Here is a 14,907-nt window from a genome sequence, read left to right as displayed (position 1 = left end):
GGCTCCTCAGGTGCTTTGGTGAGGTTTGGCAGCTGCAGGTCTGGTGTGAGCAGAGGGATTCTTCTCTTGTCTCCCCTCATAAGCAAAGCATGCCAGCCAGCTGTGCTGTTTTACATGTCACTGACCCACAAAATTGCAGGAGACTGAGGACTCGTAACAGGTGCAGGACAGGTTCAAAAGGAACTTGGGACAAAACCTCTGTCTTTGTCAGTCCAAAGGGACAGCAGAGCTCACATCTGCTCACAATAATCCTCTGGAGAGCGGAGCAATGTTTGTATGGAAAGATGACTGGGGGTAAAATCAGTGGAAACCGAGTTACATTTGTATCCTAACAGGAGCTATAATGGGACAGAAATTTTAGGCTAAAATACAGGTGCTGTTCCCAGGATGGAGCTGAGTTGGCATGCTCCACAATGATTCCCCATACAACCATAAGGACCTGCTAAGGGGGGTGGAGTGGAATGGGGCACCACAACCAGGCTCTGCCAAAATCTTTGCAGGGGCAGCAACTCCATGGTACTTTGAAGCTTATTAACTGCATAGCAAGGGCTATTTGGCATATGTAGGAACACTTTCCAACCTAGCATCTGAAGACCAATTTAGAGGGGGCGCCTCTAAGTCGAAAGCCAGCCAGACCTTATGTTCTTAGCACCATTCATTTAGAAGAAATCCTGTTACATTTGCAAATTTAAGAGGTGACACCCCCATTCAGACCGTGGCTCCTGGGTGCGAACAATAGCTCTTCAACAGCAAGGCAATCTGCATGCCCTAGTGTCTCAAGGTCACTTCACCTGAGAGTCCAGAGACCCAAATCCAGCCAGAGTCCTAGCTCCCAGAAAACTTCAGCTATAAGAAATCCTTCAAAGTGTGCAATTCTAGGAGTGGAAATCCTACAGGAAACACGAGGCTTCAGGCTCCAAATGGGATCTCTTTTCCACACAGTGGAAAACTCAGCAAGCCCTTCTGGCAAGACCAGTTCACAGGAGGCCCACAATTCTCAAGGGCCAGGCTTGAGAGATCCGACTCCATGGAAGCTTTAATCTGAGAAAAATCCTGTGATGTTGGTACTTTTAAAAGGCAGAATGGCACATTTAGACCCTGGCTGATGCTTTGGAGAGCGATTCCTTTACACAGTAAATAATGATTTCATTCCAATGTCTGTAGGTCACTTTGGAAACAGCCCCTGAAACTCAAGACCAAGAAGAGCCATACTTCATGGCAGCTGCCATCTGGGAGGAATCCTATGCATTTCTATGAAGACAAAGAGGATTTCACCTTTCAGAGAAGAAGTATTTTCCACAGCTAATTTTATTTCCATCTACACCAAAAATAAGTGTTGACAATTAGTGTCTTAAAAGCTACAAAATCAGGATTTCAACCCAGCAAGAGATTTAGCATTAACTCTATGTTCGATTACAAGTCACCATCCAACAGGACCTTCTCTAGAATGTTGAATGTTAGCAAGTTTCACTCTACATACTCAAGGTGTGCTGTATCTCAATTATCAGTGGAATTTTGTCTAAGGGACTCATCAATAAATGAAGGCATTTGTATATTTAAAAGAACCATAATTATGGTAATACTGGTACCAATTACTGTTAGAAGAAGCAGCTGTTTCTCAGTATAGAAAAGCGATGGCAAATGTGAACAGGAATAATTAAATATGTAAGTGTGGTATTAAGTGCAGGCCTCAGGTAGGATTTTAGTGGTTTGTTTTTTTTTTTTTTTTTTTTTTTTTTTTTTGTGTTTGTTTTGTTTTTTTTGGTGGTTTGTTTTGTTTGTTTGGTTGGTTGTTTTTTTTTTTTTTTTTAAAGTGCTTTGCATGATCCACCATCAAAAGAGGCCTGTATGAAGATCAGTACTAGCATGGTTGATATTACAGGAATAGAAAAGTTAAGCATTCACACAGTCAAGCTCTGATTTGAAAATTATATAAAAAAAAAAAAAGCGCCAAGGCCCATACATTTAGATACAGAATTGAAATGTTTCTACACATCTTAGAATACAACAAAATAACATGTTACACTCAGATTAAGAGAACCAGCCTGTTCTGAAACAATTTATAAAGTGACAAAGTCCACAGCAAAGCTATTGCTTTACTTCCATAATGTAAACACATCAACACATCTGAAAGAAGAATATGCTGACAGTTTCACAGATGAGATTATAAATCAGTAAAACCAAAAAGCAATTGGTCGTACAAAGTTTTGTCTTTTACAAGGCTTAGCTTACAAGCTCAGGCTGTACATTTATTCTTCGAAGGACATCTTCTGGCATACAAAAGACAGGATTGACAGCCTTAATTTGTTCTTCTCCTAATAAAGATAGTCCAGCAATACCAAATAAGGTGTGAAATGGATCCACCTGGAAGAAAAATGAAAGCTTGTGTCTGTTTCCAAAAGTCAACTGTTTTTTCACTTGTATGGAATGAAATTTTCATTTGTCAGCAAGAGAACAGAAAATCTCCATGGCTTCTCTGGGGAAGACAATACAACTGAATAAATTTTCATTTGTGCTAACATGTATTAGGCAAGAAATTTCCATAACTGGCATTTACAATACTGTGATTTACTCAGGCATGCTTGTCAATTATCTGCTGCTGAGATGATTTTCAGCTCTGAGTTAAAAAGCACTCACATTTGTCTATTAGCATGCAATATCACAGGGTGGTAGAAGCAAAGCCAATTAACATTTTAAAAGTAAACTGGATCATCTACAGGTACTGCTTCCATAAATTGCCCATTTGTTCTTCAGAAACATCATAATGCTCTTTATTGGTCTCCAAATACAGAGCCAAGGTGTAAAACCTTGAGAGGAAAGCAGCAACCTATTTTGCTAGAAAACCTCCCAGAACTATAAATAAAAACAACCCCCTCCCAAACCTCTACTCCTAAACCACAGGACCAGCACCCCCTCTCCCCCCTACAAAACAAACAAATGAAAAAACAACCCAAACACAAAATATCCCAAAACAACAAGGTCTGTTAGGACAGAGTGTCTGCAAGAATAAAGCAAAAACCTGGGAGCCAACATTTCTACAGGAGTAGAAATTTCTACACTTCAGCAATTGAAGACAGGTAAAAATAATATTAAATGACTGTTAATGTAACATAGGAAAACTGTCTCAAAGGTGCTCTCCTTAGTTATAGAGAAAAGGCTCTTCAGAGATGCTCTTCCAAGAAGATACACATATTTCATTACTCAAAGATAGAAAAGCATTTAAACTTAAAGTTCTGGAGATTTCTTCAAGAATTCTGAAAACAGAAAAGGTCTTCCTGTAAGCTCCTTAGAAATACAAAACTCTTCCTATTTTAAGAACACAAAAACACTTTCCAAATGACAAACTGGAGTTAACAGATTTCTCCCCCAACTGGGAATAAAGTACCTGCTTGCAAAAAAAATAAAAAGTTACTTTATTCTTTAATGCATTTGTGGAGAAGGGAGCAGACATGGGCATCTGCAATAAAAACCTTTCAAAAACCTTTCAGCTGCAATAAAAAGCCAATACCTTTCCAGACCATTAACAAATAAGCCAAGTGTTCAAAAGGAATGAAGTCTCACAATACTTTTTATTTTATCTGTCCAGCACTCTTAAGAGATAAAAACTTTATTTGCCATTTCACTGGGACAGTATCAGTTACTTCCACTTGAAACCAGAGAACAGACTGGCTAAAATTTTAACTGCTTTCTCAACAAGCAAAAAATCCATAGCACCAGCCTCTTGACAATGTTATCACAAAAGCTAGACAAATGTCAGCTACAAGATTTATTCAGTGGCTGGGCTAGCAAAGAATGAAAGTTAGTGTATAGGGATTCTTAATAAAAACTCTTGATTCAATTAGATCACACAAAACCACCAAGAGAGCTGAAGACTATTTAACCTACACCAAACTTTAGCTTGCAGACCATTTCACAAAACAAAATAATAAACCCAAAGAACCCACACATGCACCGGAAAACCCACCATCAAACAGAGCGTTTTTCCTTACATTTTCCAAATGGTCTTGTGAGAAATGGTTTGTGTTGAGTGTGTTATGGGGGACCAAACCAGATTTTGCAAGGAATGGAACTGACTTCATTGGGGGATACATGTGCGCTATAAAGAATGCGCTCCCCAAGTACGCCTTCAATGGCAATTCTACACTATTCTTCCTTCAGAGGAAAGTGCAGCCTCTGCAAAAACCCACCTAGACCATGAGCTGAGTTACACTCAAACAAAAGTTGATATTTCCAATTGAAATTTTCATGTGTATTTTATTTAGAAAAAATATCACTTACCATATCTCCTGGTCTGTCAGCAAATCCTCCAGACTCCTCATCCTGGCACGCCAAAATAAAGCAGCGCAGTTTCTCTCTGTCAATCCACTGTATCCTACCAATCATCTTCAAAGAAGCTAGCACCCACCACGAATAACAAACATCAGGTAACTGGCAAGCAGAGAGGCAGATTAAATATTTGCCTGGGTTTTAAACATAATGTTGCAAATTTTACTGGTAATTCTGCACATTATCAGGTGTGCTATCATAATACTCTTGCAGAGACACAACACTTTAGAGTGTCTTTGGAGTAAAAGAATTTCTTGACAGAGTCTCTTTTCAGCGGACTTCTGTTTTCAGGAAAGGAAACTATCTTTTTCAAACTTCTTCAAGAAACAAGACCACAAGAATGTGATTTTTAAAGACTTCACCTTCTGTGAGAGAGGCTGAAAAACCACCGCGTTTCTTTGAAGAGGAAATATATTCTAGGTTACACAAATCTCTAGTGTGATGTGGAACACTGTGACACTCAGGATTTACATCCAGTAGAACAGCAATTTTTATACAAATCCTACAGAAAGATTCCCCAACTCAGAAAATATTAAAGACCCAGTTTAACAGGATAATGGTTCAAATGGCCAGCAAGATATCCTTCAACATGCGTACTTTGCTATACTGAGGACTCAAATGAAGCATAGCTAAGGACTGCATAACAGGTGTTAGTAACAAGAGAAAGAATCAGGATGAAGGCCTGACTTCTTTGAAAAGTTTACTAAATGTTTTATGGAAGTCATAACATTTTGCAGTAGTTCAGCTTCAGAAAAAGCAATCTCCATTGAGGTTTGAACAAAGAAAAGAAGCCACGAAATACCTTCTCTGGTCGTCCGTTGAGACCTCCAGAAGGTAACTGACGTTCACAAAGCCACCAACCCAGCAAGTCAACATTTACTTGATGCAACTGGTCTGTTATAGCCAGAAATCCTGTGCAACAATAGATCTAAAATTACAGACATAAATTTTTTGTGTATTTAATAACTAAATACAGTTTAGCAGACTAAATGCAGGAAGATCTCAAAGCAGCAATACAGTCATATAAACAATGCAAAATAAGCTCACACACATTTCAACTTTTAAAGACTTTTCCTTTAGAAAATCATGTTATTGTTATAGTTCCTTTTGTAAAAAGGTACCAGTAGCACAATTTGTAATATTTCACTAATATAAGACAGTAATGCAAGGTTTGGAACGTAATCCTAGGAGATTCTGAAAGAGCCATATAGTTTTATTTTAAAAACACAGACTCTCAAGCCAGAGTAGTCAAACCAACTTCTGCAGGCTGGATATGGCATTTATAAAAATTTTGCATCCAGTCTATGGTTTGTTCCTGTACCTGCCTTTTACCCTAACGCTTGCAAACAGTAAACAAAAGACCAAATGAACTCCCTAACAGAAACAGGCTAACTCAGATCATTAACTGTCTTTGCAATTACCTATGTGTACAGTCAGGCTTACTTTCAAAGTGCCATGTAATGTACCTGCATTGATTAATCCCCTTTTAATTTTATTAGTCTCCTAAATTAATTAGTTAATAGAATTAATTGATAAAATTAATTGTATTAATTTTAATTTAATCCACTTTTAATAATAAATTTAAAATTAATAGTTTTTTCCTGGAAGATACATTTACGATGCAACAGCATACTTTGGTCACATTTTATGCAGTCACTAAGAAAGCAGTGAAGCACAAAAAGCCAAGAATCATGGAATCATTAAGGCTGGAAAAGGCCTCTAAAATCATCAAGTCCAACCTTTAACTGAATACTGTGACTGTGGTCACAAGGGTTTGCAGGTAAAGAGAGAGGCAAGAATGTTGATTCTATGATCAGAAGGCTTGATTTATTATTTTATGATATATATACTACATTATAACTGTACTAAAAGGAATAAAAGGAAAAGTTCTCAGAAGGCTAGCTAAGCTAAGAATAGAGAAGAAAAGAATGATAACAAAGGAGCTCTCTCCGACTCTGTCCCAGAGAGAGCTCGGTCCTTGATTGGCCATTAATTATACACATCCAACATGGGCCAATCACAGGTGCACCTGTTGCATTCCACAGCAGCAGATAACCCTTGTTTACATTCTTTTTCTGAGGCCTCAGCGTCTCAGAAGGGAAAATCTTAAAGAAAAGATTTTTATGAAAAGACGTCTGTGACAGAATACCACCAAATAACACTACACTGTACCAGGAAGTGCCACATCTACTCATTTTTTGAACACTTCCAGAGATGGACACTCCACCACTTTCCTAGGGAGTCTGCTGCAATGCTTAACCACTCCTTCAGTGAAGAAATTCTTCCTAACATGCAGCTTGAATCTCCTGCAGTGCAACTTGAGGTAATTTTCCCTTGTCCTGTAGCTAAATGACTGTGAGAGGAGGCCCACCCCCCACCTTGCCACAACCTCCTTTCAGGTAGTTTCTCCTGAACCTTCTTTTCTCAGGCCTAAACACTCCAGTACCCTCAGCTGCTTCTCACAGGCCTTATGTTCCAGACCCTTCTCCAGCTCTATTACTCTTCTCTAGACATGCTCCAGCACCATAATCTCCTTTTGGAAGTGATGGGCTCAAAACTGCCTACAGGATTGGAGGCGCCCCAGCAGTGCCAGCACAAGGGACACCACCTGCCCTGGTGCAGTGACCACACTGGGCTAGCACAGGTGCCAATGGCCTTCTTGCCCACCTGCACACACCTGGGCTGATACACAGCTCCTGTCAGCCAGCACCCAAAGTCCTTTCCTGCTGCTCCAAACCTGGAGCATTCCACAGGGCTCTCGTGCCACAGGACCCGGCACTTGGCCTTGTTGGACATCACACAGCTGGCCTTGGCCCATGGATCCAGGCTGTCCAGAGCCAGCTGCCCATGAATCAAAACTCCCATACAAACTGGTCCTTCCTGTGACTTACTGAGGATGCACTTGATTCCTCTGTCCAGACCACATGATGAGGATATCAAAAAGGACTGGCCCGAAAACTGAGCCCTGGAGAATCCCATTTGTGACCCTTCGCCAACTGGATTTAACATCACTCCCCAATACTCCCTGGGTCCGGCCATGCAGCCAAGACTGCACCCTGTCCAAGCCATGGGCTGCAGCCTCTCCAGGAGAATTCTGTGGGAAAGCACGTCAAAAGCTTTACTCGAGTCAGGGTACACATATCCACTGCTTTTCTCTCAAGTACTAGGCAGGTCACCCGCTCATAAAAGGAGATCAGGTTTGGCAACATTCCCTGAAAAATACTGAACCTTCATGGAGGTGAAAGAGAGAGCTTATTAAGGGGTATGTGAACGATAGTCCTAATCCTCACAGAAAATGCCAGCTGCAAACAGAGTGGGTTCAGCTGTGCAACTGACTTCCTCAAACACTAGAACATGGTCCAGCCATTTAGACTATATGGGCAATGCTATTGTACATTAAAACTATAAGGTAATTACACGTAACAGATTTTACTTTTTTCCCGATTTTAAACTAAGAACGGGCAGGAAACCCAACACTTATCAACAAAATGCCTTTAATATTTTCATGTGATGAGGTGAATCCTAGATATGGCATTACTCACCCTAATTATGCAAAATTAACAGGTAACTGCAAAAGCATTAAAAGTTGATTTTTTTTCACATATTCAGGTTAAATGCACTAAACTTTTCCATTAAAAAAAGTATAGGAAAGGTAAGTTTAAATTTAAAATTATTTCCATTATGTAAATTTCTTGTTGAAAGAAGTTACTTAGATTGTCTTCCTCGCAAGATCCCTTAATTTTTTCTAATTATACTACTGCATTTTCTTCTCAAGTACGTTTTATTGAGCTGTTTTCAGAATTCACTGTCACCAGTAACAGTGTATAACACTAGTGATTCTAGCTGAGAAATATGCCCATTACTAAGTTAGGTATGTCATCTAAAACTGGCTTTCCTCAAAAAATTAAGTAATTCTTTACAGGATTCATGTCTGATTTTTATTTGGGTTCATTGGCTGATAAATCTCAAACAGACTATACAATTAATGTTTATGTCTCATTATGACTTCTGTCAGAAAGAAGTGATAAATCTTGTTCACCGTCTCCATTGATACCCATTTCAAATTCTCTAAAAATCCTCATGCTAGCAATTTCAAAATCACTATGTGAAGACTCAAATACAGTCCTAAAAGCTGTTCTATTACTGTCTTTTTTCCTACCTAAACTCTCAAGTCTCGACTCACCTTCCCAGATTAGGTTACTTATCTGTTCATTTATTTTAACTAAGACACTAGAATCAGGCATTTGGGAAACAAGAGGTACATCCATTGTCATCACTGATACATGTTGTAAAGAAACATTTATAAACCAGTATGTGATGCTTGCTAATTTAAAGTACTTCCATATAAAGAGAAACTCACCTGTCCTGCATGTGATTCGGAACCTGGTCTACAACCAAATCCTCCATCGAAGTTCATACAGGACAAAACGAATTCAACTGCTTTTCCCACATCAATAGCATCCAGCTTTCCCTGAAAGTCAGAAAATAATTAATGCACTTGATCTCCTGTCAAGCTGATTTTCTGCAGAAACTTCAGCAGTACCAAAGAGCAGTACCAATCGATTCTCTACTTATGCAAGTGATGGTTTAGGACTTACCAGAAGTGCAAGAGTGGCTGCAGCACAAAAAGAGAACCTTGTATCTATTTCTCCTATAATGTAGGGGATAAGGAATGAAATAAATTATTTTTTCAACATACATTTAAATCTCTACTGAAAGTACAGAACAAAATGCTAAAATCCTAGGTTCTACATCAAAAAACAAAAATCAGCTAAAAAAAATCCCCCCATACAATTTAATTTTCCAGCTTACCAATTATTTCCCCAGTAATTTAGAAAATATACATTACATTTAAGTGATCTGTATGTTTTACTGTGCATAAAAGTCAACTCATTTAGAGCTGGACAGCTATATATCCAAATCAATTCAGCTAGTGGTAATTTACAAACAGCTGTTTAATTTTAGAGCTTTTCTGTAGTGCTCTACAGACAGTTGCAGAGCAATGGAAATAATGCAAAAATAATCAGACAGCTCTTGCTTTGCCTTAAATCCAGCCGGAAGTGGAAGCCATTTCTTGTTTTAGGGGAAATCCAATAAATGTTACAAGGCTTCTCTTGCATATTTGTACCTGGAAGAAAAACCTAAGCTCCTACACCTATAACAGAATGATTGCTTGTCACGTCCAATATAACTCTTTTAGCACAAACTCTAGGCAATTAATACTTGAAGTCACAATTTAAAATTTAACTGAGCTGCAAACATTCTGTTTCTTGGTCAAACTTTTGCAAGACTTCTGTTCTTAAGAAATTCACAAGCTGAAACACAAAAAACAAATATCTGCTGCTCCATCCTACATCAGGGATCACACTCCCTCAGCTGCACCTCTCGGAATACTTCAATAAAAAGAGTGCAGCAAACCATGAACCAATTTAGCGCACAGCATACTGTCTACCTTTACAGTAGCATACATATACTGCTAAGATCTCAGTTGCTGAATTTTACCTGAACAAGAATGATACGCAATAGATTTTCTTAAAATTTAGGTCATCCGTGATGATAAATACCTTGAGAGTGACTAAATATTTATGCCACAGCTTAAAAATGCTGTATTTGTTCATAAAGAATTTATATGCAGAAACAAAATCAGTATTAAGGGAAGTTAATGAGTACAAACCCAGTTTTTCTCACTCGCACAAAGTGAAAAATCCTTTCATATTTGACATGGATATAAGTCATTACTAACTACCATCAAATAGCAAGTATAAAACTTTCCTTTATGAAAGAGCGTATCTAGTATTTCAAAGTATTGTTAAGTTAAAAATGCCCGAAAGTTTTCTTCATCAAAACATTTTATTCGTAATACAAGAATGGAACTGAAGTTGAGAATATTTAGAAAAGAATGAAACATAATTCTGTCCTTCACTAACTCTTCTTTTTCATGACTCAGAAAATAAAAGTGTTCCCATATAATACATATGCAAAAAAGACCATTCAAGAAAACTTTAGTTTATAGACTTACACAAGTCAACCTAGACACTACATTTAGAAGATCTAAAAATTACCCCATTCATCTCCAGCAAACGATCCATCTTCTTTCTGCAAGCTCTGTATATATTCAACAATTTTATTTACATCAACTACATGGAGACTATCATATAAAATAAGAATCTGGGAGGGGAAAGAAAGGACACAGTAATAATCAAAGAGGAGCAAAAACTTTAAAAATTTATTTCTTAACAAAAAAAATCATGGATTTATAAAAGACATGATTTAATTAACTCTGAATACTATTTGGTAAGATTTATTAAACATTTTTCCCACTTTGGTAGTTAATCTCTGCACTGCAGATTATCTTTGTCTAAAACCTTTAGGGCATTCTCAAAGGGAGACAGAAACAATTCAAACTGAACTCTATCACGCTTTGTTACTTTACAGTGTTGAGGTCTCCTTTCAAAAGCACAACCAGGTTTATTTATTTTATGTCAGCAATATGTAGAACAGATATTTGATTATGGTCAATATTGTAATGGGACAATGACACCTAGGATGCACCAATTTGTAGTTTTGCACTGCGACTACTTGGATATGTATATGTTAAGTTACTAACTCCACTTACAGGGCAAACTTATCAACAATAACTTGTTTCAAATTATTAGATTTTTATTTAGATTAAAATTTTAAATTTAATTAATAGAACCAAAATGCAATAATTAAAGTATGAACAATATGATTATCCACCAACTGTAGAGTGAATATATTCTGGAAGAAAAATGAAGGTTATAGTAGGGAATACAATTTTCCAAACCAATTTCCAATTTCTACCGCTGATTTAAACCAGCAAATCTGTATGACACAATATCATGTGAAAACAACAGTACTGTTCCTGAGCCCATCTGACTTTATGTTTTTACTCATACCTTGTAAATCAGTAAAGACAGAAAATAAGAATTTATTATACAGCACAAAATAGAAAAAAACCCAGCTGAAATGAAGTAATATTATAGTACCAATCTGAAAAACACTAGACACTATGACTTTAAATCTAGTTAGCTGGAATCTTTCAATTGTTAGATAAAATTGAAGTCAAATAAAATATAAGTCTTATGGAAAATTCCAAAAACAAGAACCTACAATTCCAACAGAAAATATGTAATCACAACATGCACCCTAAATGCAAACCTGAACAAATTACTATTGAGAGAGATCACAAGAACATATGATGTGACCCTTTAAACATCCTGGATACGTAGACAGCACTAAATGCTGTTTGTTCACTAAGACCATGCATACTCATTAAGATACGCTGGTTAGGTTTGCCACAAAAACTTTACATCAGCATTTGTCAACACTTTTTCAGTTTGGAGAGCTACAGCTCAATTTAGTTAACATGAAAATATCTCCTAGTAAAACCAAGTACATATTTAAGAACTAACATATCTAATAGGTAAGGTAACAACCTCAAATTGTATCCCCCTTATACTGAATTGGAATTTGTGAAAGGAGCTGGATTGGACAGTTTGGAAAAGTTTAAACATCACAGCCTGGAAAAACTTTAGTGGCCTGGTTCTCACAGTGTATTCAGAGTAATTCTAGTGCTAAAGAGGTAATAATGATCAACCTTAGAGCATCCTGTCCTACCTAAGGGGTTCAAACCCAATATCTTAAATCCATCATAGTTTCTGCCTAGAAAAGAATGCCATTTTGTTTTTTTTTTTTTGTAATGCCATTAAAATACTTCATCCATAAGACTGAATGAGACGCACCCTGCAAGCAATCTAGCTAATTGTTCAGAAGTGTTTGAGCCTTTTCAGTACTTTTTCACAAAATTATTTGCATCAGCAGAGCAAACAAAAAAAACCAAAACAAAATAAAGGAATGAGTAATAGTGAAAAACAAGTCTATAATGGAGATAGCTGCAGTGAAAAAATAAGACTGAGTTACTTCTTATCAGGGGGAGCATATGCACCAAATAAATTACATGTTCAGCACACTAGTACAATTTTTAAATTACACACCCCCAAAAAACTCATATAAAAATAAAAAATTTTGCTCTTGTTCTGGTCATACTTATCTGTCACCTCAACGAACACTAAGAATAATTTATAAAATCAAAAATTATCTATAAAATGCTCCAGTAAAACCTGTAGCTAAGGAGTATTCCAAGACAACTTACTAAACTGGCAACAATGCAGCAACCATTAATTGACCGTTAAAAAATTCCCAAATATGTCAATTTTTAGAAAGTAATACATCTAAATCCTAAAGTTTTGTCCAGTAGATTCTTTTTTTATTAAGATACCGAAATAATTTTTGTCATGGGCCTCCAACAGTAACTGGTTCATAAATCTGCAATCATCAAAATCTTAAGCACAAACACTTTTTTGTAAAATTACCCTCCTACATTTACCTGGACAGCACTGAGGGTATACAGAAGATGAGGATCATGACCTATGCTGGCACTTATTCCACCACACTCATGTTGACATGATTTGATGAATGACAGAATTTCTTCCTTGTTCATTCGGTGCAGCTGCCCCATGAGATCCATTGCTGTCAGTCCCCAGTACACACCACTCATCCTCAAATACTCCGACATACAGTATTCCTAAACAGTGCATTATTTTAGTTCTTGATCAGATAAGCACCCCACCAATGCAGGGTAATGAAAATACGTTAGTTAACTTTCACAAAGTTCTAGCTTCACAAAGTTCACTAGCTTCTAGTTAGTCAACCATTTTCCAACCATTTATCAACTACACCTCAGCCACTCACAGATATTCTGTACATCATGCACATGCGTATATACACATACATACGGAAAAATGCGCTTGTAGATACCAACACGTACTACACTCCCTCCCTCCCTCCCTGTATTTTTCTAGTTCAAACTGTCAAGCTCAATGTCAAATTAGCTACAAATAGTTGTGCACCAGTTCACTTCACATCACTTATTATCTTGACATTCAAAGAAGGCCTCAAATTGCCACCCCAACTAGTCTCAAAAAATAACAAGTCTATTTCCAAGTGCCAAAACTCTCACAATTTAAAGTCCCACTAGGGAGAGAAATTTCACATTGAATTCTCTTACACTGATTACATCATCCGCACTACATAAACTTTTTCACATGCACTACAATTGAAAGCAACAGTCCTTGGCATGCTCTTGTGAACAGTTAAGGTAACCGCAACTTTTCTTCACGTACGCAGTTATTGACAATTTGCTGGAAGTGGAATCCCATTGTTGTGGACTACATCCAACCACTTACAACTGCAAGCTGTCCCATCAAAAGAGTAACATGCAAATATAACTTTACTTGTGCATTCTAGTGAATGAAGAAGCTAGTAGCTTGTTTCTCAGGTCTCAGAGTAATTATACAGCTAAAATGATAATCTTCAAATTTATAGTCAGATAATACATGCCAAAACTCATCACAGACCTAGAGACATTAGCAAGAGCACCTTTATTTCACAATTTGGATTGCAGGGTAAAAAACAATTAGCTTTTTAACATGCATCTAACCCTTAGCTCTGAGCCAATAAATAAAGGTTATTACTGTTAACAAAACCACAGCTGTACTGTAACAAACTGATACCTACATAATCATCTTTCTTTGTTCCATATGAAGCTATATAGTCCGCATGTTTTTCTGAAAGTAATGTGCTTGGAGCATCGGGTTTTATTATAACATCCTTTTGAGGTGTCCCCTGTAAAAAGCACCAATAAGTCAATTGAAATGTCAGGTCAAAACGTTTTACCAACTTGGTATAAAACAGCCAACACCGGTGACTGCGACTCTGGGAAAAAACATCTCTCTAGCTATTTTGAGAGTAGGTCAGGTTGCGCATCTCACGCCATCACCGTTCAGCCTGGCCAAACCCTTCCCCAGGAAAGGCTACGAACCAAGCCTTGCAAGAAAGCTAGGAAATAACACCAACTCGCCAAGAGTACCCTGAAGCGCCGGACGCGGGAGCCCTTCCCCGGGCCCAGCCGTGCCGCCCCGCGCCCCCACGGTCCCGGCCCGGCCCGAGCGCTCCCGCGGCTGCTGGAAAGGCGAGCGCCACTGCCATCCCCCCGAGCGGAGCAGCGCGACTCGCGTCTCTCCAAGGCCGATGCAGCCGCGCGCCAGCAAACAAAGCGTTCCCGCAGGCGAGAGGAGCCGCAACGCCGACCCCGCTACCCACCATGGTCTCCGCACGCACAGGAAGAGGGGAAGCGGCAAAGCGGAAGGCGGCGGCCGGCGGGGCCTCGCTGCGCCCGCCCGGCCCCGCTGTGCCCGCCCGCCGGCGGCTGCGCGGAAGCGAGCGGCGCTGCGCACCCGGGGCCGCGGGGCCTCGCTGTGCCCGCCCGGCCTCGCTGTGCCCGCCCGCCGGCGGCTGCGCGCAAGCGAGCGGCGCTGCGCACCGGGGGCCGCGGGGCCGCGCTGTGCCCTGAGGGCGGCCCGCGGCGGCTGTGGCCTCCTGGCTTGCCGCAGGTAAAGTCTATTCCGGAACCGGTAGTTAAAACTACACTAACTCCAGCTGTGCACTTTCTTGCATCACATCAAATAAAACAGCGTTTAGAAATAACTTCGGTTTCCTTCC

The 14,907-nt window shown here is 38.9% G+C and overlaps 1 protein-coding gene and 1 non-coding gene across 2 annotated transcripts; both read right to left on the bottom strand.

The window, feature by feature from the left end:
* Positions 1 to 1,774: 1,774 nt before the first annotated feature.
* On the bottom strand, positions 1,775 to 14,602 carry RABGGTB (Rab geranylgeranyltransferase subunit beta). Its single transcript, XM_058808378.1, has 9 exons — positions 14,509 to 14,602; positions 13,924 to 14,031; positions 12,734 to 12,931; positions 10,389 to 10,494; positions 8,925 to 8,977; positions 8,687 to 8,797; positions 5,129 to 5,254; positions 4,279 to 4,428; positions 1,775 to 2,364 (listed from the first exon to the last, which is right to left on the bottom strand). The coding sequence occupies exons 1-9, from the start codon at positions 14,509 to 14,511 to the stop codon at positions 2,224 to 2,226; spliced, it is 996 nt and encodes a 331-aa protein (XP_058664361.1). The 5' UTR covers positions 14,512 to 14,602; the 3' UTR covers positions 1,775 to 2,223.
* Positions 13,682 to 13,764, bottom strand: LOC131560394 (small nucleolar RNA SNORD45). The gene has a single exon (XR_009274971.1). It is a non-coding gene; the product is annotated as a small nucleolar RNA SNORD45 (small nucleolar RNA).
* Positions 14,603 to 14,907: the final 305 nt, after the last annotated feature.

This window comes from Ammospiza caudacuta, chromosome 7 (genome assembly GCF_027887145.1).
Source record: "Ammospiza caudacuta isolate bAmmCau1 chromosome 7, bAmmCau1.pri, whole genome shotgun sequence".
In the NCBI taxonomy this organism is placed as follows: Eukaryota; Metazoa; Chordata; class Aves; order Passeriformes; family Passerellidae; genus Ammospiza; species Ammospiza caudacuta.
This window is presented reverse-complemented; position numbering and strand designations above follow the sequence as displayed.